The sequence below is a fragment of the Camellia sinensis genome, chromosome 1, assembly GCF_055761805.1.
Source record: "Camellia sinensis isolate YWXY chromosome 1, ASM5576180v1, whole genome shotgun sequence".
NCBI classification, from domain to species: domain Eukaryota; kingdom Viridiplantae; phylum Streptophyta; class Magnoliopsida; order Ericales; family Theaceae; genus Camellia; species Camellia sinensis.
In genome coordinates, this window is record NC_138961.1 from 177352503 (window position 1) to 177376495 (window position 23993).

The following is a 23993-nucleotide window of genomic DNA, read 5'->3' on the forward strand; positions in this document are numbered from 1 at the left end:
TATCATCATTCCCATTATTAATGTAATCAGGATCATCACTATTTTCTTCATCCCAAGCACTATTATCCCTTTCCTCATCTCTGACATCTTCATCTGCTGCTCCTTTATCCCCATCTCCATTATGCGTTTCCTCATCACCTACATCTTGCACTCTATCTCCACAATCCATCTCTTCTTCACTTCTATTTTCCATCTCATGCCAATTCAGTGCCTGCTTAGCAGTAACTGGTACTCTTGGGGGTACCAAATGTTTCCCTTTTGGACTTATCACTTGTAATGGTTCCTGACCCTTCTCCATAAATAATGGAATCACATTTAAACCCTTATAATTACATATCATGGTATATACATCAACATCTTCTTCAATTATTGTCAACCCATCATCCAAAGTTTTTCCAGGTTTCCTATACCATAAAACAAAAGTACTATAACTATATATTTTATTTCCCTCAAGATGGTAAGAATCTCAATGAAAGATAGTTTGTTAGGATCAACATCATATATATATACTTTTTCTTATTTATAACCAATATTAGGAGGCTTACTGAAGTACCCATTATAGTTGTTCTCAAAAATCAATTTTTTTTACCTTACTATAGAAAACAACAAAACTTAACAATATTATATTACAAAACTCAAGCTCATTGGGACCACATAACAATAATCATAATCCTTGGACCACACTATTTAATTCATATTTGATTATTAATTCAATTCCTTAATATTTAATTCATATCCCACTGGGGCCACAACAAACTATACCCCACGTTCACTAAAATTTAAAAACATTACACCAATATAGGCATGGCATGCATGAAAAATTACAAAATCTCTAAACATAAATAGAATACATAAATGGAATATATGAATACAACTATAAAAAGAATACCCCATCTAAAACGTCAACATCATAAAAAAATCCAAAGTTAACATCATAAAAAAATACCTGCTGTTTATGAACCTCTATACGCCGCACCACCTCACCCGACATTAACCAACATACTAAAAAAATAAAGTAATAAAAGGCATGAATACAGAAAACTAAAGTACACAAAAACAAATATGTGAATAAAAAAATCCCACCTCGCTCCACTTTAACCACAATCCCCAAAAATTAAAGCAATACGGGCATAACACGCATAAAACATTACAAATTTTATAGATCGAAGTCAACACACACTCAGTTATGAATCAAAATTAGGGAAAATCAACATTTAACAATCCAAATAAATTAGGATAAACAACACATACCTAAACTAGTAATGGTGTTCGCAATATGATGGTGAAATCGATGATGAAATCTTAGTTCAATCCAATCAACCATGGTGACGGAGAAGAGAGAGAGAGAGAGAGAGAGAGAGAGAGAGAAGATAGAGATGCGAATACTAGTATTAGTCAACTAAACGAAACGACTGAGGGATGTAAAATATCTAGGGGCGTTTATGACTTTTTACAACTTCTATTATGTTTGTCAGATATTGCACTATAATATGAAATATAAGGGATTTAAGTGTTAAAAATGAAATTATAGGACACTTCGGCTTTGTTTAGTTTGTTTTTCAGAAAATTTTTTAGGAAAAATTCTCTATAAACAAATTTTCAAGAGTAATCAAACCAAACAAATTTTTCTAAAAAAAATCTTAAAATTTTATTTGGTTACCTATTTTCCAAAATCACTATATCTCATACGCATCAAATCAATCACTTTTTTTAAAACTCTCTCACTAAAACAATTTTCCAAAATCAGTTCTGAAAAAAGACAAATCAAACAAATTTTCATACTTTTTATCTTAAAAATTACTTTTACAAATACAAATCAAACACACCCTTCGTGTTTTTGTGGCAAATCACAGGAGATAAATTATGATTTATCTCTATAATTATCATTAAAATAATAATTCATTTCAATATTTAAGGGTGCGGAATCTGTTTGGGCATTTGAATTTCAGCCGTCGAAATTAGTCCTCTGGATTCTCGTCTTCTTCCGGCGACACCGCTGTACAAAACCCTACATACCCACAGCGTTTTAGTGAGAAGGAGCTTTGATTCAACGTAAGTTTCTCTCTCTTCGTATATATACACACAATATATTTCACATTCTCTCACTAAAATGTCAAAATTTCTGTATGTGAAAAGCTCACTGTGATTCTTTCTTTCTCATTTTCTCTCTCTCTTTTTGGCTTACAATTTTAGTAATTTTTGTTGAGTTATAAAGACATTAGTGTTTTTTTTTGGGTTGAAAGTTTCATGGGTTTGCTTAACTTGGACTGCAGCTTTATGTTGAATCATTTAACTTAAGCATATAATGCCCAATTTTATATATATTTGGGGTCTGTTTTTAAGTTGAGGCGTGTATTGGGTGTACATAAATCACTACATTTCGAATTTCCGAGAGGTATTGTTTTTGTCCCCTTAAAAAATGTAGACAAAGTTTATATTTTTAGCAGCCAAAAAAAAAAAAAAAAAAAAATTATGCTGGGTTTGGTTGGGGGATTTGGAGGGAGATTTGGAAATGAAAAGGAAAAAAATATGTGAAATTAGGTGCAATGTATATATATTTTATTCTACATTCACTTACCTTTTCTCTTTCACTTTTGAAATCCCTTCTCAAATCCCCTAACCAAACATAGCGTTAGAGACGCTCTTAAATTCATTGCATGTAAATGGTTCTGGGTGGAGTTTAGGGTTTTTAGGATTTAAGCAGGATTAAAAAATGGCAGAGCTTTCCTGAATTACGGCTGATTTTTTTGGCGGCTTTTGTATTTTGTTGTTTGTAGTTTGTGTTAGGTTTCTTGTTTGGTCCTTTGGAACCTCGTTGTTCTTTTTCGTGTACGATGTTTATTTTATTTTAATATAATTGCGTTTTAACTTTTTCTCAAAAAAATAAAAGGAAAAATTAAATGCCAGAGCAAGAAATGGAGAGTCACATCTAAGAACAACATTTGCATGCTAGAAATGCAAGAGTGACGCTTCCTCTCTATCTCTCGTGCAGACCCCTCCATCTCTATATCTACTGATCGTCCCTGCCTCTCTCCTCCCTCTGTTTGATTTCTCTCTAAACCCTAAACCCTTTTGATCTCTATCTTCAATCCATTTGAGAAACCTGAAACCCTCGACTCCTTCAAATCGTCTTTCTGTTGGAAAAAATGAAGACGAAGCACAAACAAACCCTAAGACAAAGCAGATGAAGCCAAAATCCCTAAACCACACACAAATTCTAAGAGGAGGCGGATGAAGAAGACAAAGAAGATGAACAAGACAATCATGAGATTGTTGAAATCGTCTGAAATCCATCATGCATCTTGCAATCTAAGTATTTATTTTTTTGAAATCGTCATCGTCTGAAATCTATCATGCATCTTGCAATCTAAGTATTTATTTTTTTGAAATCGTCTTACTGATGATGAAGAATTGCTTAAAATTTGCTTCAAATTGCTTGAGATTGATTGAAATTTGTTTGCGATTGCTTGAAATCTGTTTGAATTTGCTTGATTATTGTTGTTGTTGTTTTCAGTCTGTTTGTTTTTTGGGGGTGAATTTTGTTAAAAAAATTATTTTCTATTTGAGGGAGTTTTGTTGGGAAAGGATGAGGGAGGGAGGGAGGAAGGGAAGGAGGGAAGGAAGGAAAGCAATTGGGGATGATGATCTGGCAAATTTGGCATTGCCAAAGCTTGTGCCAAATTTGGCACAAGCTTTGGCATTGCTATAAGGCAGCCAACATAGCATGCCTACTTACCCAAAAAAACTGGAGACCTGTTTTGCCAACTCTTGCCAAAATCTGGCAATGACAGCAGCTCCTTTGGCAGCCCACTGTGGATGCTCTTAGGTCATATATCTATGATTTGAGGCATTTTTTTGCTTTTGTAAGAGCTTATTTTTTATTTCTTAAAATATTTTTTTGAATTAGGTTTGAAAGAAAAATTTACAAGATACTTTTTTCAATTAAGCTAGAAAAATACTTTTGAAATTGTAACTGAGCTGCACCATCCAAGCCATGGATTGAGTTTGGGTTTCGGCTTATTGTTTGATCATGTTTTATGGTTTACAGTGTAATTTTGTTGTATTTACAGATATTGAATCTAAATTGGGGCAATCAGATGATATGGACGATCGGGGAGCAAGTAGTAAGGATGATATGAAATTGAATGTGGAGGATGATATTATGGACTTAGATGACTTTTTCGAAAACCTAGTAGGAACAAGTAGTAAGGGTGAGAAGTCAGCAAATGGAGACGCGCACATGGGTTTAGATGATGATGATTTCATGGATCCAACAGCAATACAAGATTTGGGGGAAATTTTTCTGAAGAATTTTTGTAAGAAGGCATCAGTGTCATTTTTTGAGCAATATGGACTGATCAGTCACCAAATCAACTCTTACAATGATTTCATAAAAAATGGAGTCCAGAATGTGTTTGATTCCATTGGTGAGATTACAGTGGAGCCTGGGTACGATCCATCCAAGAAGGGGGAAAATGAATGGAAACATGCTTCAGTAAAGTTTGGGAAGGTCACCCTTGAGCGTCCACAGTTTTGGACAGGTGAGAAGTTTTCAGCTGATAGTGGTAAAGAGTTCATGGATTTGTTGCCCAGACATGCTCGCCTTCAGAATATGACATATTCGTCCCGAATGAAAGTTCAAATTCACGTTCAGGTGAATAATGTGACTGGGTTTTATTACTATTTTCAATTTCTACTTGCAACGATTTTGTTTAGAAGTTTGCAGTGTCTGGTAATTGAGATAGTTGTGTGACTTTGCCAACTGTAAATGAAGTTTTCCACGGGTCATACGCGAGTTGTTGAACCCTAAATTGCTAATATTCTATTATGCAATTTGATTTTGTTATAGCATATCAAAATTTTAGTTATTGATTTTTAATAGTATATTTGGTATCTTTATTATATTCAAATTAGTAAATTGATGCCGAAAATATCAAATGTCATTACTAATACAGGCAAGTGATCTACTAATGTTAGTAATTGCCTTTGTGCCCAAGGGATTTGCCCTTAAAAGTCACTCAGTTTACTAGGGAATTATTGCTGAGAATACTTATTTTGAATTGTTAGTATATCTTGGAAACTTAAGGTTTCTTACATTGGCAACACTAACTTTTTTTGGAGCTCATAAAATTTATAAAAATTCTGCTGTTAATTTTTCCCGAGGTGCCTATTCATCATTTGTGGTTTTTGTTTAATTGTGATTTTGTGGTACATGGTAATTAAATATTCAGACATGGATGATTATTAAATCTAACTGGTTGTACCTTCATATTGTCTTTTTTTATTGGTTTTATATTTTATGTCCTCATCTTTTTTGGCATACTTGTGGTAATTTATCTAGTACTTTTGAAAAATGAGGTACATCTAAAACCCTAAACAACAGATGTAATTAATTGATGAACCATTCTATCTTGCTCAATGGGCTTTGACTTTTGAGATGTAGTTCTACCACTATAACTACTATTTACATTTTTTTGGTCAAGAACTACTATTTACACTTCGATGTATCCAAGGCTTGTCATGTATTTAGACTTCTTCCCTATGCCTAGGAGTCTTTGGAGTGTTTTTACTTCTTTGAGAAAAATTCAAATTGTGTTGACAGAGTGATAAATTATTGAATGTCTCTTTAATTGCTTAGCTCTATCATCAAACTTTGTCTATAAAATCTCTCTCCTTTTCTTTTCATCCCTCATGAACGATATCACTAGTTTTGATTCTACGGATGAATTGCGTAGATGATAATTGTAATGCTCATGTATAGTGTAGGACTTTTATTCTGCTGGCTCCTCTTTCGCCAGAGTAGTAAACCAAACCAAATCAAATCAAACCAAACCAAGCCTTAAGTCCCTTCAAATGGGGTCGGCTACATGAATTCTTCTTCTCCACGCGGCCCTATCAAAGGCCATTTCATTAGTCAGATTAAGTAGATCCATATCTTTATTTATAACGCTAGCCAACGTTAATCTAGGCTTACCCCATCCTCTAACCCTCCCATCTACCGTAACAATATTGCATTTCTTCATTACTGCCTCTGTTGTTCTCCGTTGAATATGACCACGCCATCTCAATTGATTCTCTCTCAACTTATCTTCTATCGGTGCTACTCCTTCCTATTCCCAAATATACTCATTCCTAATTATGTCTTGTTTATTCTTGCCACACATCCATCTTAGCATACTCATCTCAGCCACACTCATCTCAGCCACACTCATCTTATCTACATGTTATTTCTTGGTTGTCTAACACTCCGTTCTATACAACATCGCTGGTTTAATAGCCGTTCTATACAACTTACCTTTTAGTCTAGTGGGTATTTGTTTATCTCTCAGGCCTCGTTTGGCAAGAGGTTATTTTAGCCAATTAGCCAAAAAGTTACTAAATTAGCCAAAAAGCCAACAACTCATACCAAAAAGTCAAAGATTCTCTTTTCTCTCTACTTTTTGCATATCTTTTCGTAATTAGCCAAAAAGTCATCCCAAACATACAAGTTTTTTTTACCTACCTTTTTAGCCAAATAGCCAAAAAGTTACTAAATTAGCCTGTTCCCAAACGAGGCGTACCCTAGACGCACTTCTCCACTTACACCATCTCGTCTTAATTCTATGGATCACATCCGCATCAATCTCCCCCGTTGTTGCGATAATCGACCCTAAATAACGAAAATGTTCACTCTTAGACAGTTTTTGGTTCTCAATCTTCATTTCTCCTCTACTTTCATTGTTACTTTTACTAAATTTACACTTCATGTACTCTGTCTTAGTTCTGCTTATCCGAAAATCTTTAGGTTCAAGAGTTTTTCTCCAAATCTCCAATTTTGTGTTAATTCCTTCTTTAGTCTCATCCACTAGCACGATATCGTCTGCAAAAAACATACACCATGGCACGTCATCCTAAATATTTCTCGTCAACTCATCCATAACTAAAGCAAAAAGATAAGGATTTAAGGTAGATCCTTGGTGTAACGCTACAGTGATAGGAACTTCATTTGTCTCTCTAGCAGGCGATCTAATAGTGGTCACCACCCCGTCATACATGTCCCTAATCACATCAATGTAATCGTTTGTCACCCCTTTCTTCTCTAACACCCACCATATTATATCCCGGGACACTTTATCATATGCTTTCTCAAGGTCAATAAACACCATATGAATGTCTCTTTTATTTTCTCTATAATTTTCTATTACTCTCCTCAAAAGATAGATCGCTTTTATTGTTGACCTACCATGCATTAATCCAAATTGATTCTCTGATACCTTTGTTATATCTCGTAATCGGCGTTCCATCACCCTCTCCCACAATTTCATTATATAGCACATTAGCTTGATTCCTTTATAGTTGTTGCAATTCTGGACATCTCCTTTATTCTTATAGATTGGCACTAAAATACTCTTCCTTCACTCATCTGGAATGTTCCTAGTCAACAAAATTTTGCTAAACAACCTAACCAAGCAATCCTCTTTTTATCCAAACACTTCCAAGCTTTAATAGGGATATCATCAGGTTCTAAAGTCTTATTTAATATCATCTTCTTAAGTGCAATCTCCACTTCAAAGTTCCTAATCTTGTGATAGAACCTATAGTCTTGGTTTATCGTATTACTGGCTATTTCTTCCCCTATTGCCATACCTCTATGTTCCTCATTTAATAGTTTCTCAAAATAATTCTTCCATCTTTCCTTAATCTCTTCATCCTTCACCAATACCTTAGAATCCTCACTCTTGATGCACTTAACTTGATTAAAATCTCTTGTTTTTCTCTTCCGTATCCTAGCAAGTTTGTATACCCTTTTGTCTTCCTCTTCACTATCTAGTCTAGTGTATAGGTCATCATAAGTTTTCAACTTAGCATTTCTCACTACTTTCTTGACCTCCTTATTAGCCAATCTATAGTTCTTAAGGTTTTCCTCAATTATATCGTTCTGCCACTTTTTAAAGCACTCTTTTTTTGCCTTAACTACCGCTTGAACCTCTTCCCTCCACCACCACCAAGTTTCCCTAGAGTTGGGTTCCATTCCTTTCGACTCTCCAATCACTTCTCTTGAGATTCTCCTCATACAATTGGCCATCGAGTTCCACATAGTGTTAGCATCATCTTCCAATTCCTAAGTACCTTCCTTATCCATTCTATTCTTAAATATTTCTAATTTATCTCCTTTTAGGTCCTACCATCTCGTCCTGCCCATCATCCTTCCTAGCTTGGTATTACTCTCTAAAATATAAATCTAGTACCAAAATTCTATGTTGAGAGGCCAAGCTCTCTCCAGAAATCACTTTATGAGCATTGCATTTTAGGCGGTCCACTTTTCGCAAGAGTAGTGAATATTTCTTTATCGACCTCAAAAGTTTGTATTTCTTATTCTCCTTAGGTTATGCGAGGCATGTGAAGATAATTTGTTTTCTTGTTGATTTTAATAGTTTTATAAGTATATGCACACTTTTCACAAATTTAAACCAAATTACCTCACGGTTATCACATCAAAGGGACGTGTCGATATACTACTTAGATTTGTTCAATCAATTCATTTATTTTGGCATGTTTATTTTTCTTTTGTATCAATGGCCCTTATGTACAAATTTTACTATTCATGCTCTTCTAAGGCTTAAGGACACTGTATGCATTCTAGGCTAGAATATTGACCCTTTTAAATTTGTTCATTTGATACTTTGAGAGCCGTTAACATTGTAGTTTTGCCTCATTTGATTCCACCTTTGGAACCTAGATTTGGCTTGCCATCTATGATAGGCTTTTTTTGACCTAGCATTTTGATTTGCTTTGTAATCCCGCCGCGAGTGGACTTGGCTTGGAAACTTTTATTCATATCATTTTGGTATCTAAACAACCCATAGTCCACATATCTTTTATTTTGGCCATTGTTATGATGATGGTTCTTCATGGTCTTCTTTTTATGATCAACAATAAATAAGATTTTTATTAAAATGAGAAAGAAAAGAATATATACAAAAGAAATATTAGGGTACAAGAAGTCCAAAAAAAGTGGAAAAAAATACAACAAAAACATCACAAACTTCATACAGTTCTCCAATCTCTAGAAATCAAACTTCATGGTTTTTGGTCCTTGTCTTGCCCAAAGTTTTCCTATGCTGATAAAGCAATTTCATGGCACTTCTTCTATGCCGATGAAGTTTTGTGATATGATAGCATTTCAAGAAGCTTCTAAGGTAACCGACTTGTTCATGTGCTTCCAATGGTAGTGGCTAAGGTTCTACCTAAGGTTGCATGCTACAAAGTCATGCAACCTATGCTAGTATTAGCACTGATAGTGTTCTTTCCCTTTTTGTCTTTCTCGTGTCCCAAGGGGCTGTTGGCAAAACCCTTGTTTCTATACTTGTATTTATTATTATCTAAAATATTATGGTGTTTGTGTAATCTTTCAGGTATATTCTCCAAAGCTCGTTAGAAGTGACAAATTTAAAACTGGCAAAGAACAATATCTAGATAAGGAAATGTTAAGTGACGATAACAGGGATGTCCTTGTGGGCCGGATCCCTGTAATGCTCAAGTCTGATTTGTGCTGGATGAATGGGGTTGAAAAAAGCGACTGTGACTTTGACCATGGAGGCTATTTCCTAGTCAAGGGTGCTGAGAAGGTGAGAAACTTGTATCTTTCCTTCCAATGTGTTACTTATAATAATTACAATTTATTGCTCAGTTGTTCTAGAATATTTTGATGGTACGGTTAGGATTCAAAGATTTATTGAGTCAAGAAGATTTTTGCTTGTATGTGGATGGACTATGCTATTCTCTATAGTTAATCTGCATTCCTTCTTGTTTGGAAAATTCAGGAGTGCTGCTGATCAACAAAAGAAAAAAGAAATTCAGGAATGAGACCTTTAAAACGATATGATAACTTCAAATTTCACAATTTCACTTTGTGGAATGCAACTTATAATTCTGACAACAGTAACACAGGAAGCACCTTCCCCTCCTTTCTCCTGTCCCATACTGATTTTGAACTGCAGAGCAGCTAATGGGACACTCTTTTAATAAAAGCTCTATGAATTGGTTACATTTTTTGGTACATTAGGTGGACAAGGGTCTTACTCAGATTGTGTTTTCATTCCACTCTGTATGGTCTATTTCTTTAAGACTTAGGAAGCATCGAACCACTACAACACAAATTGTCATAAATTGCAAGAACCAGGAAACCCGACACAATCGCAACACAAAATTAACTTGATCAAATCAAAGACATTACATATTTGTAGGCTACAAGTCTCTTGGTTCTCTTATTTCTGTAAGGACTAGGACTCCAATTTGGAAACTAAGAATTTTTGATAATAGAAATATTCTAGACCAACTAGGGCTTCAAATAAATTTAAATAAAATTATCTGCCACACAAGAAAACCCATTGGTGATTTCTATAGCCCCATGTCTAGCAAATTATGAAAAAACACCTGGCAATGTTGTTGAAGCTGGAGGATTTTTCAAACTTTCCCCAACCCCCAACCTGAAACAAAGAAGAGAGTAAACATTCTTCTTAAGTTTTGGAATATAGGTTGTTCATCATGAAGATATGATTGTTAAGATTTCGTTTTCCTGTGTATGATTTAGTGGTAATCTTTTTGCGATGTTTATTGCAGACATTCATTGCACAGGAGCAAATCTGCCTGAAAAGGCTTTGGGTGTCTAATAATCCAACTTGGGCTGTTTCATACCGTCATGTTTTAAGAAGGAAAAGAGTGTTTATAAAACTAGTGGATGCTTCTGAAGATAAAGAGATTAGTGGCGGAGAAAAAGTCCTTTCAGTGTATTTCTCTGGAACAGAGTTTCCAATCTGGATTTTGTTTTTTGCCCTCGGTGTATCATCCGACAGGGAAGTGGTTAATTTGATTGACTGTCATACTGAAGATTCCAGAATTGTCAATATACTTGTTGCATCAATTCATGATGCCGACAAGTGTGCTGGCTTTCGTAGAGGAGGGAAAGCTCTTAGTCATGTGGAGGCAGATCTAAAACGTAGCAATTTTCCACCTGGAGAATCTATTGAAGAGTTCTTCAGCAATTATTTGTTCCCCAATCTTAGTGGCTTCAGGCGAAAGGCTCGTTTTCTTGGATATATGGTCAACTGTCTGTTGCAGGCCTATACTGGCCGCAGAAAAGTTGATAACAGGGATGATTTTAGAAACAAGAGGTTGGAACTGGCAGGTGAGCTACTTGAACGAGAACTGAGAGTCCACATTAAACATGCTGAGAAGCGAATGGTGAAGGCTCTGCAGAGAGATCTTTATGGAGATCGTCAGCTGCATCCGATTGAACACTATCTGGATGCATCAATCATCACCAATGGTCTTTGTAGGGCGTTTACAACCGGAGCATGGACACATCCTTACAAGAGGATGGAAAGGATCTCTGGTGTAGTTGCAATGCTTAGGCGAACGAATCCATTGCAGGCTATATCTGATATGAGGAAAACACGTCAGCAGGTTCAATACACTGGGAAGGTTGGAGATGCCAGATACCCGTAAGTAATTTGAACTTATTTTGGTTCTTCTTTTAATCTCATATTTTGACCACCCTAAAGGCTGTTACTTCCACCTTATTATGTTGTTTGGTAAATTAGTGATGTCACTACACTGTTATGCGTGGATTGTATTATATCTGAATTATGTCTTGTTGCTAGGCTGTTGATGATGCCAGCATCACAATTTTTCTTAAAAGTGTTCTCCTTTTCTCTATTACTTCTGTAAAATCTAGTTGCTGGAATCTTGGTGGGTGATTGATTAACAGCATGGTCCCTTCTAGGATAGTGTTTGTATATAGCTGGTGTCTCGATAATCTAAAAGGTTGATAATTTCTTGGGTGAAAACTGGTACATGAGATAGTGCAAACCAACTCTGAGAGTGGCTTCAGGCTCAAGAACTTTTTCTAGTCTGGTATTGGCTATTGGCTGAAGTTACTGTATCTGATGCAGTTCAGCTTTTTATCCATTTTGTTCTTTATTATTGATACTTCCATGTACTCTCTTCCTCCCCATGCTGATTAAAGAATTTGTGTGCATGCATGAGAAGTTGATAGCTTTATTTTATTTTTCAAATCATTCCAGATGTAATGTTATTACAAATATAAAGCTGTGTGGCTGAAAGTTGAAGTTGTGTTTCTAGTAGCATGAGCATTAAAAAGGTGGCTTGATATTTGTTTTCAAAAATTATTAACAAGTTGTTGGATACACGGTGTAAATAATCTATAATTGTGATATTCATATACAATTTAGTGAAGTGTCTTCTGCAACTTTTGTGACTTGCTCTTTAACATATGAATGTCGCTGGCACATTAGGCAAGCTCCTCTTTATTGCTGCGTTTTTTGTATGCCAAGTAATGGATACCTCTTCTACTACACTGACAATGCATGTGAAAATCTTCGCTACCAAATAAATATGGCTATTGATGTACACAAACACAAGGATGCATATAATTGGAATTTTTATTCCTTGTATTTTCTCTCCAAGATTAATTCGTTCACCTTGAACATTGATGAATTTGGTTGTTTTGGAAAAGGTAAATCTGATGCTTTCCTATACATCCGACACGGGCCAGATGATTTTAATGTTTCTAGCAGCATTTTGTTTTTGTTTTTTCTGTTTTGTTTATTTATTTAATTTTTACAAGAATTGTCAGAATAAAGACTTGTGTTCTGTATTTGTTGCATCAGATTGTTGAAGTTATAACATTTATTTATGCTCTCTACACATATCTTAATTCTTGTGGAGGTCAAGTCATTTGGATGTTGGTTGAGAGATGTCTGGCAACAATGGTAATCTTATGCTTACAATTGTTCTGGATGCAGACACCCATCACACTGGGGAAAGATTTGCTTTCTGTCTACCCCAGATGGTGAAAATTGTGGGCTTGTAAAAAATCTGGCCATCACAGGACTCGTCAGCACAAATGTTGAGGAACCTTTTCTTGACCAATTGCTTGATTGTGGGATGGAGAGACTGGTAGATGATACCTCAACTTTGCTTTCTGGAAAGTACAAAGTTTTGGTGGATGGGGATTGGGTTGGAGTATGTGAAGATTCTAGTTGGTTTGTTGCACAGTTAAGGGCTATGCGACGCAGGAAGGAAGTGCCACTCCAGGTTCACACCTCTTTCTATTTACTGTCTAGAACTTTCATATTCAATTATATCTTGAATTCGGTTTGCTAGCTGTACTGTGGCAGATGGATTGGATTGGAAAATCTGGGTTAAAAAAATGATTTGGGTGTAAAACTGTTAATATTCCATTGTCCGTATAATTTCGTGCTTTCAAGGGAGGGATAGATTAGTAGGACTGTATTGTAAATGCATGAATGTTAAATTATACTTGCAAAATGTGCTTATGCTACCTATATGAGTCTCTTTAGTACAAGCTACAAGCTAAACTCGAAAGTTCATTTGATGAGATCTTAGATGTCCTACTCGTCTAGTTGTTTATGTAATATTGTCACTACTACTCTACTGAAAGTTCTGAGTATCTCTCTATGATTAAATTAGTGAAGGTTCCACGCTCAGGAATTGCGGTAGTATTAGTCCTGGAACATGTTTCGATTACTTTCCCTTAAAAGTTATATGTGTTCACTTCTCTTGGGTTCTAAAGCAGACTGATTTGTTTTGCTGTTCATTGCTGTGTGTGTGTAGTATGATCGTATTTGTGTCGTCTAAAGCTCTCGAGTATCATTTCTCTTGTAGGTTGAAATCAAAAGAGATGAGAAGCACAGAGAAGTGCGGATATTTTCTGATCCTGGAAGGATTTTACGTCCTCTTCTAGTTGTTGATAACTTACGGAAGGTTAAAGCTCTGAAAGGGGGAAATTACAGCTTTCAAACTCTCCTGGATAATGGAATAATTGAACTTATTGGAACTGAAGAAGAAGAAGACTGCCGAACCGCTTGGGGAATTAAATACCTCTTGATGGAATCCGAGGGCCAGTCACCTGTCAAATACACACACTGTGAACTTGACATGTCTTTTTTATTAGGTTTAAGCTGTGCAATTATCCCTTTTGCAAATCATGACCATGCAAGGAGGGTCCTCTACCAGTCTGAGAAGCACTCTCAACAGGCTATTGGGTTTTCCACAACAAACCCGAATATCAGAGTAGATACCAATACTCATCAGCTGTACTACCCTCAAAGGCCACTTTTCCGGACAATGCTTTCTGATTCTCTTGGAAAACCAGGATATCCTCTCGGTCATAATGGAATAGTGCCAAGGCCCGAGTACTTCAATGGCCAATGTGCTATTGTGGCAGTTAATGTTCACTTGGGGTACAACCAAGAGGATTCCTTGGTAATGAATCGGTCTTCGTTAGAGCGTGGCATGTTTCGATCAGAACACATAAGAAGCTACAAAGCTGAGGTCGATAATAAGGAAGCATTAGGGAAGAAGCCCAAGTATGAGGACACTGTTAACTTTGGAAAGATGCAGAGCAAAATTGGACGTGTTGACAGCCTTGATGATGATGGTTTTCCATTCATTGGAGCAAATCTCCAGAGTGGTGATATTGTCATTGGCAAATGTGCTGAATCAGGGGTAGATCACAGTATAAAATTGAAGCACACTGAAAGGGGCATGGTTCAGAAAGTTGTGCTATCTGCTAATGATGATGGAAAAAACTTTGCTGTAGTATCTTTGAGACAGGTAATTTCACTTTATAGTTGTGATTGAATTTTGGTATGCATATATGTTAATGAAAGTGGTGTGCCCGATCCGTTCAGTGTTGTGCTCGATATGTTCAGTGTTCAGGTTTTACCTTTTCTTTCTACAACAGTCGTTTACCATAAATATTTCAATTCCTGATTAACAATTGAATTCTTGACTGTTTGTTTCTTGCAGGTTCGAATGCCATGTCTTGGTGACAAGTTTTCTAGCATGCATGGGCAGAAAGGTGTTTTGGGCTTTTTGGAATCTCAAGAGAATTTCCCTTTCACAATTCAAGGGATTGTCCCCGACATTGTCATAAACCCTCATGCATTTCCTTCACGTCAGACTCCTGGTCAATTGCTAGAGGCTGCCTTGGGAAAGGGTATTGCATGTGGTGGCTCGCTACGATATGCCACCCCGTTTTCCACTGTTTCTGTTGATGACATAACGGATCAGCTTCATAGGTAACAATGCCATAGCAAAGGCATCTTTTTACATTGTGTCGTGCTTGTTGCAATGCCTATTGGCCTACAATTTCGTATGTGCTCTGTATATTTTCTGGAAAACTTTTTTTTTTTGTTGTATTTTTTGATGTTTGGTCTGACTAAAAACAAAAGTCAATGGAAAATGTTTTTCGTGGTCAACGGAAAATAAGAAAATATTTCACTTTTAAAAGCTAGAAAATGTTTTCCGAATTAAACTCTTCCTGATGCCACCAGACTACCACCATCACTTCACTGCTGCCAGCCTGCCACCTTCACCACCACCACCACCACCACCACCACCACAACAACCACTAACACCACAAATAATACAATCACCTGCACTTTAGTTCCAATGTTGCAACCAAACATAGGAAAATGTTTCCGCTGAAATAGAGTGATAGTATCACTCACTTTGTCATATAAATATGGATATACTCCTTGATACTCATCATTATACTTGCTGCATATCCATGGCAGGGCTGGATTTTCAAGATGGGGGAATGAGAGAGTGTACAACGGCCGAACAGGTGAGATGATTCACTCTCTTGTATTTATGGGCCCAACATGCTACCAGCGTCTGACCCATATGTCCGAAGACAAAGTGAAATTTCGCAACACTGGACCAGTGCATCCGCTCACCAGACAGCCCGTGGCAGACAGGAAGCGCTTCGGAGGGATCAAATTTGGCGAGATGGAGCGTGACTGCCTTATAGCCCATGGTGCAGCAGCCAATCTCCATGAACGACTCTTCACTCTCAGCGACTCCTCCCAAATGCACATCTGCCGGAAATGCAAAAACATCGCGAATGTTATTCAGCGGCCCGTGCCTGGCGGCCGCAAGATTAGGGGACCCTATTGCCGGTTTTGCGAGTCTGTGGAAGACATTGTCAGGGTGAATGTGCCCTACGGAGCGAAGTTGCTGTGTCAAGAGCTTTTCTCCATGGGCATATCTTTGAAGTTTGAGACTGAAGTCTTTTGAGTTATGGTTAGAACTCTGTTTATCTGTTAATGTTGGAGCAAAGACATACATCTATTTCTATTACCTATAATGAAAACGGCGAGGGTTATGTTTTATTTTCTCCTATCTGCTCTCCTTTTGTTATTAGAATTTAACCATTCTTTTAGCTTTTTTTACTTTCTACCCCAAGGAAAGACATGCCAAGGTTTATTATTGCCTTCACAGGTTTTGGCAACCGACATCACACCCCGCCCCATTCTCTTGTAGCCTTTTTCACAGCACACTTACACAACACAATTCCAAAATAATCATATTTATTTGTCACATTTTATTTACCATCTTATGTATTTATAATAGATTTGATAATTGATATGAATTATGTAACTCATTGAATCAATCAAATTTTATAACACAAGTGGGTAAATAAAAGATGATATATAATTCATTCAACTAACGAAATTTTGTAACACGAGAGGGTAAATAAAACATCAACGATAACTATAGTCATTATATCATTATTTAAATATATTTTTATTTATCATCTTTTGTCTATCAAGTGTTTTTGTAGTTGATAATTGATAATTGATATGATTGATGTGATTCATTAAACCAATGAAATTTGTAACACATGAAATAGTAAACAAAACATGATAAATAAATGTGATCATTATATCATTAGTAAAAAAAAATAAAAAAATTAATGTTATGATTATCATCTCATATGCCAATATATATTGATTTAATATTTTACGCTATCAAAATATGAAACATGGCATATGATGAAGGCGATCAACAGTAACAATTGATAGTGATAATGAAAATGATCAAATAATGATCGAGATGATCGACATAAATAATTGATATCACTAAATTTAAATAAAAAGAATTAATGATGAATTTGTTCTTTGACAGAAAATTTTCTTGTATATCTATATATGTTTGATACAATTTATGATGATTTTTTATTTATTTAATTTGACTTCTTTTGATGAAAGTTGAGTGTTTGTGATATGTGTTACTTCTTTTACTCTGTGACATAGGAATATGAGATGTGCACTTACAAAATATTACGGATTATTTTGCGAGTAGAGTTAGGACTTGGGGTGATATTTATTATAAAATGTTATAATACATAAAATATTTATTTTTATTGAATTTAATAATTAAAATATCTATTATTTTGTCAATTTTATTTAAAGAAAATAGATAAATGAATTAAATTAAAAATAAATAAAAAATTCAAGGTTTGGAATAATTCAAGGGTAAATTACATATACCCCTCGAGGTTTAGCAAAATTACAGATACCCCCCTGAAGGTACTATTTACATAACAAATTAGGGAGCAAATTGTTATGAAAATATAAACCTCAGGGGGCAATTTGTTATGAAAATATAAACCTCAGGGGGGTATCTGTAATTTCCGAAACCTCAGGGGGTATTTGTAATTTAGTCAAACCTCAAGGGAGGTATATGTAATTTGCCCATAATTCAATAATAATAATAATAATTATTATTTTTTGTGGACAAAACTATAAGAATTTATTTTTAATTAGGCAGTCATTGACTATATTTTGTTTGGTATGTGAAAAACGGATTGAAAGTGATTCAGAGAGATTAACTGGCATGAGTTCAAAATTATTATTCTGATCCATAAAGTTTTGGGCCATGGTCTATCTTGGTATGTTTATTATTTTATATGTAGATATGTGATATGGAGGTGTAAGACATGTTTTAAGTTACTTGGGTTCCTTAATGGGAGCGCCCAGTAATTATTTTATTTATGTTCAGTCTCCTCTCTTATCCTTAGTAGGGTTTACATATATCTATATATATGTAGATCAAAGGATTGTCTTTTCCATTGAAAAGACAATAAAAAGATTAGGAGAAGGAGGGGAAGAGTTGGTGCTAAGGTTTTTCAATTGTGAATGCCATATTCTTTCAAGGAAGTAAAACTCAAGACAATGATGGAATCAAACTGTATGTCTCTAAGTTTATATTTTAGTAGTTAATTATATTCATAGTGTTTTAATTTCTACTATATAGATCTTATAATCTTACATGTGGTATCAGATCAAGTTTATACTAGAATCAAAATCATGACAAATTATTTCAGTAAAATTATTTTATATAATGATAAGGAATAAATTAATATTTCTTTTACTGAAGGTTGCTTTTGCATCTCAAAATCGTGCTTTAGTAATTTCTAGAAAACTTTTTCAATGTAACAAATACATACTGTTTGAGTATTGATAGTTTGCTTTCAATTGTATTTTATAAAATAAAAAATAGTAATTTGGATCTGGTAGTTTTATGACAATTGTAAAATATGGACGTGTGTATATTGAATCTATATTGATATATATATATATATATATTTCAAATCTTACCTAATCAAATATTTGCAAAACATATGAAACATATTCGTTTTTATGACTTTTACATAAACATTAAGATTGTTTAAGAGTTCTATATCATGTATATCACTTTGGTGTAATTTTTGTAAATTCATATGCGAATTTTGGTTGGCTGTGAGATATTATTTTTGAGTAACTGTTTAGTAGTGATTCGTAATATGATATTATATATGCTTTGATGGGTTACAGATTGCATTATTGTTAATAAATAGATAAAGTTTTAAAGGTGGACAAATATTTATTTTTGTAGTCCCAGTTAGAAGTTTTTTGAATCAATATGGGTGATACTGCTGAAGTGGTTAACTTATTGAGATTTAAATTGATTTACCAATAAGGATTCTGGGAAGCTCTTCTAATATTATATCACTCAATTATATACCCAAAGGGGGTTAATCGAGTGTATTCATTTTAGAGGTAGTGTGAGCTACTAGTAAGGGAAATTTTATTATTTTTGAAAGAATTTATCTACCCAAAGGAGATAATTTCTTGATAAATCATTCTCACTAGTTGACTTGTTTATAGGTGTTAGAATGTGTCTTATATATTTAGCCAAAAGGTATTTATATGATGGTACATTCTAAAACATCTGACAATATTGTTAAAGTTTATTTGCTGCCTATTGTTGTGAGATTATAATTATTGCCCATGTATAATTAATTAAGATTATATTGAAGTTTAAAGATGTTGATTGTATTCTGTATATTCAACCCAAATGTGTTTATATAGTGATACATTCTGGCACACCTAAGAATATTGCTAAAGTTTATTCGCAGTATATTCTTGTGAGATTATACTAATTGCTTATGTATAATTGAAAGTTGGAGTTGTGAACATGCTTTCTATATATTCAGTTTAAGAGTGATACATTTTAAATATTTGAAAATATTAATTGTGATTATGAGATTATTATTGTCCATATATAATTGAATGATATTATATTGAATTAAAAGCAATGAAGGGAGATATTTTTATGAAAATCAAATTTACTTCATTAAAGTTTTGATTATGAATCGGTTAAAAGATATTGGGTTAGCTTTAAGACTAACAGATTTAGATATTGAAATACTCGAGAATGTGTCTTCTTAATCATTTATATTAAGACCTCAATATAGTGTGAAAGATTAAAATTATATTCAATGTTAACTATTTAAGAAAGTATAGTTTTAAAAAATCCACTAGGTGATTCTTATAAGAAAATCTAAATTATACTTTACAATACTTTATATAATACCTTCGACTTTTATAAATCGTTATCTCTCTTCAGTGTTTTATGTTTTCCTTTTCAAAATATTCTGCATATCTCTTTGTATATTATTAACTCAAGTAACAAAAATTCTTTAGAGTTTTTTTGTGAGTTATGACGCTCTTCCCACCTTTGGAATCTCCTTATTTGTTTTTTAAACTATTTAAAAAAAAAAAACGTTTGTGTTAATCAAAATTTTATTTTCTGGTTAAGTTATTTAAGTTAGAGTCTAGTATTGATCTAATTTTAAAGAATGTCATTTTTATATCGTCCATGAGATACAATTCAATTTTAATGTCAACAAAATAAGCATTGTTATTATTTTTAATTTTGGTAATAAATAAAATAAAAATAAAAATAATTGAAATAGATTTTCATTTATCATAAGGTGTGTGGGAGAAATTATTTTATTAATTTCATAAATGAGTATTGATGTTATGCATTTGTCTAATCTCATTTATGTTGAAAAACACACTAATAAAGTTTTTAAAATTATTAATTGAAGATGGATATTATAGTAAACATGATAATTTTGGTTAATGTGCATAACCTCTTAGTAATTTTTTTTTTATAAAATTGTGAAATCAATTTAAATATATCATGCTTGTAACTTTGGAAGAAAGTTGAGTACTTGAGCGTTGTAATTGGACTCTAATAAAATGATGAGGTGTAGGTTAACATGTTTAAATTATACAAGTTTTTGTGATAAAATATTTTTAATTGCTATGTATACTTGTGTGTACTTTACATATGGTACTAAGTTAAAAATATTTTTAAAACACTTTTGAATTGTGAACTAATATAAAATTTAGTTAGAATAACTTTTGAGTTTAGCATTGTACAGAAGTAAAAATTTTGTTGTGCTTTTGAAACTAAAATGGGACTTATTGCTATTTGTTGTTACTTTTGTAAGTTGCCAATGGTTCTATTATCTTAGTTATGACATAAAAATCTTTTACGCTTTTAAAATGTGAAATTTTTAAATTGATGAACAGTTTAAAGCTCAAATATATAAATCTTTTTGTGTACTTGTGCCTATGATAATAAACTGGTCTGTTCATTCTCATATAGAGAAAGTGAGAGTGCAGATAGAACCTGAAGTGTCTATTCAATTGTTGATATAACTTGAACATGCATAACACGTACAACTCCTTGACATTGTCATACAGTTCAAGATCCTTGTGATCATATTATTTTTCTAAATGAGCAATATCAAGAAATTGAAGAGATGATTGTTACGTATGATGAAAATATTGGCGATTTGTAATATGGTAAATGAATTGATACAAATTATTAATTGGATATGAGATCATATTATACTTTTTTAAAAATTTGAAATCTAATGTGTATTTTAAAGATAAATAAATAAATACAAAGCTATTGTAAGAGGTTGTGATTTGAAAAGAGTATTGTTCTTACCAATGCCATAAATATAGGTTTATAATGATTATAGTGGTATTGTGACTTTTTTTTTTTTATCTATTGCTTCACCAAACAAAATAAATTTGATTTGTAAGACAAACAAATTTATCTATGGTTTTAAACGAATTTATGAGTAATGATATTTAAAGGTTCACCAAATATTATTACTTGGCTTTATAGATAATACTGTTAATTTATGCATATATCTCAAGATCAGTGGGAGTAATTTATTTTTCTTGATCCTTTATACCGATGGAGTTTTTCTTATTAGTAATAATTTCGAATTAATACTTGGTGTGAAGATATTGTTGTTAATAAATTTTTGATACAAAATATTTTGATAAAGTATCTTATGTGTTTGGCATTGAGATACTTGAAAAATAACTTAGAGGATTATTTGTCTCATCTCAAAGAGCATACCTAGATCACATTTTTACTGAATTTAATATGCAGAATTGAAAGCTTTACGTTGCTCGTCGTAATGATCGAGATTAATTAACATTCAGTATTCATAAAATGATTTTGAGAAAAAGTTCACGAGGAATGTCTTGTATGCTAGTGTTGTGAAGTTTAATGAATTATGAAGTTTGAATTAAACTTGGTGCATATGCAATTAGTTTGTTAGACAATTATTATTTTAATTTAAGCCTTGACCATTGGGTTGAAAGACATAAAGTGTCATGATATTTATAGAGAATTAAAGATTATACGATTGTCTATAAAAGAATTAATCATGTTAATATTATTGGTTGTATAATGTCGAATTTGGAAGTTGCTCAGATGATATAGTGTCTGTTACTGGTTACAATTTTTATGTTTGCATGAGATCTTGTTTCATGAAAGAGTTTCGTAAAATCTCTTATAATTTTTCACTATACAAACATGTTTTAGAGTTCGACTTGAGTTATGTAATTAAAGGATTTTATTTCAGAACTTGGAATTGTTAATTTCATCTCCAAACCTATAAAAGATATATTATGATATATGGTTTTAATTTTCTCTATGAAGAATAACAAAAACTCTGATGGTGTTAAATACATAATTTTAAAGTACTTCAGAATTAGAGAGTTGTTAAAGATGATATTTTTTATGAGCACATGTTATAGAATACATACTAGTTGATCCTCTAAATATAGGGCTTAGGCCAAATTTTAGTTTGCTAAATATATTGAGCATATGGGTACTTTACAGTTTTTTATGTGTTTGGTTAAAGAAATTTTTTACCCATGAATATTATCTATGGTATATTTCAATTAATAAAGTTTAATGTGTTTATTCACATTTTGTTTATAGTTATGTGTGTGTACACATAAATGGTAATTGTCATATATGTATACCTCTTATATGAGCTCTTACAGTTATATTTTAATTTTGAGATATAAAGATTAACACTTTGGTTTAGAAGTGTATATGGATCCATAAAGTATGATGCTTGGTTTAAAGCATGAAAGACCTCGGTTTAGAGAAATAAAGGCTTCTTTTGGAAGTGTAAAATGGAATAAAATTCCTTGCAGGGTTTTGTCAAGACCATACAGAGGACTGAATGTGGAATTAGCATGTTATATAATTTTTGGATCAATTATGTTGAAATTCCACACTACACTTTATCACATATAGGAATCTATGTTGGTGAGATGTTAGTATTTGTAATTGTAGAAGGTGTTATGTTGTTCAATAGCATAATTACCATTACAGTTCGATATAAATATTTCTCATTGAATGAGATTCTGTGCTGAGATGTTTTTATTCTGAATCATGTTAATGTGGCCACTAAAGTTGTTTAACCCCAGAGTCATTTTATTAAGTAAAATATTTTCTTAAAGTTGTAGTGAATGTTGCCTAAGTGGGAGAATGTAAGAATTTATTCTTAATTAGACTGTCATTGATTATATTTTGTTTGGTTTGTGAAAAACGGGTTGAAAGTGATTCAGACAGATAAACTGACATGAGCTCAAAATTATTATTGTGATCCATAAAGTTTTGGGCCATGGTCCATCTTGGTATGTTTATTATTTTATATGTGGATATGTGATATGGAGGTGTAAGACATGTTTTAAGTTACTTGGGTTCCTTAATGGGAGGGCCCAGTAATTATTTTATTTAGGCCCAGTCCCCTCTCCTATCCTTATTAGGATTTACATATATCTATATATATGTAGATCAAGGGTTGTCAGTCCTATTAAAAAGACAACAAAAAGATTAGGAGTAGGAGGGGAAGAGTTGGTACTAATGTTTTCCAATTGTGAATGCCATATTCTTTCAAGGAAGTAAAACTCAAGACAATGATGGAATCAAACGGTATGTATCTAAGTTTATATTTTAGTAGTTAATTATATTCATAGTGTTTTGATTTCTAGTATATAGATCCTATAATCTTACAAAAATATCACATAGCTATATATATTATATAACATTGCACTTAGTTACATCTTTTGCCAGTTTATGAGCTGGTTGGACTACATCTCTTTCCATTTTCTCAATGGAAATGTAATCAAATCATTCACTATAATACTTATAAATAATAGGCTGAAGTTGCCAATCATTTGGTTTTCCATCAGTTTGCAACAATCTAAGCAAAACTTGACAATCAATCTACAAAATAAGATGTCTGATCCTATGATTAACTGCCCAACACAAAGCCTTCAAGCAAGCTGCAGCCTCAGTTAGCAATGGAGAAGTGAATGGGGGCCCTGCAAATGCCATGTGAGCAACCTCTTGATTGTGCTTATAAAAACAGACCCAGGCTAGTCCCGTTTGATCTTCTACTGACTTCCAAGACCCGTCCACCACTAGTCTCCATTTACTTGAGTCCTCTCGAGTGGATGCCT

General features: G+C 33.5%; 1 protein-coding gene across 1 annotated transcript; it reads left to right on the plus strand.

Moving 5' to 3' along the window:
* Window positions 1-1906: 1906 nt before the first annotated feature.
* Window positions 1907-16202, plus strand: LOC114304737 (DNA-directed RNA polymerases IV and V subunit 2). The gene is made up of 8 exons (XM_028249889.2): window positions 1907-2052; window positions 4071-4654; window positions 9396-9608; window positions 10603-11483; window positions 12807-13098; window positions 13690-14640; window positions 14836-15107; window positions 15606-16202. The coding sequence occupies exons 2-8, from the start codon at window positions 4103-4105 to the stop codon at window positions 16105-16107; spliced, it is 3663 nt and encodes a 1220-aa protein (XP_028105690.2). The 5' UTR covers window positions 1907-2052; window positions 4071-4102; the 3' UTR covers window positions 16108-16202.
* Window positions 16203-23993: the final 7791 nt, after the last annotated feature.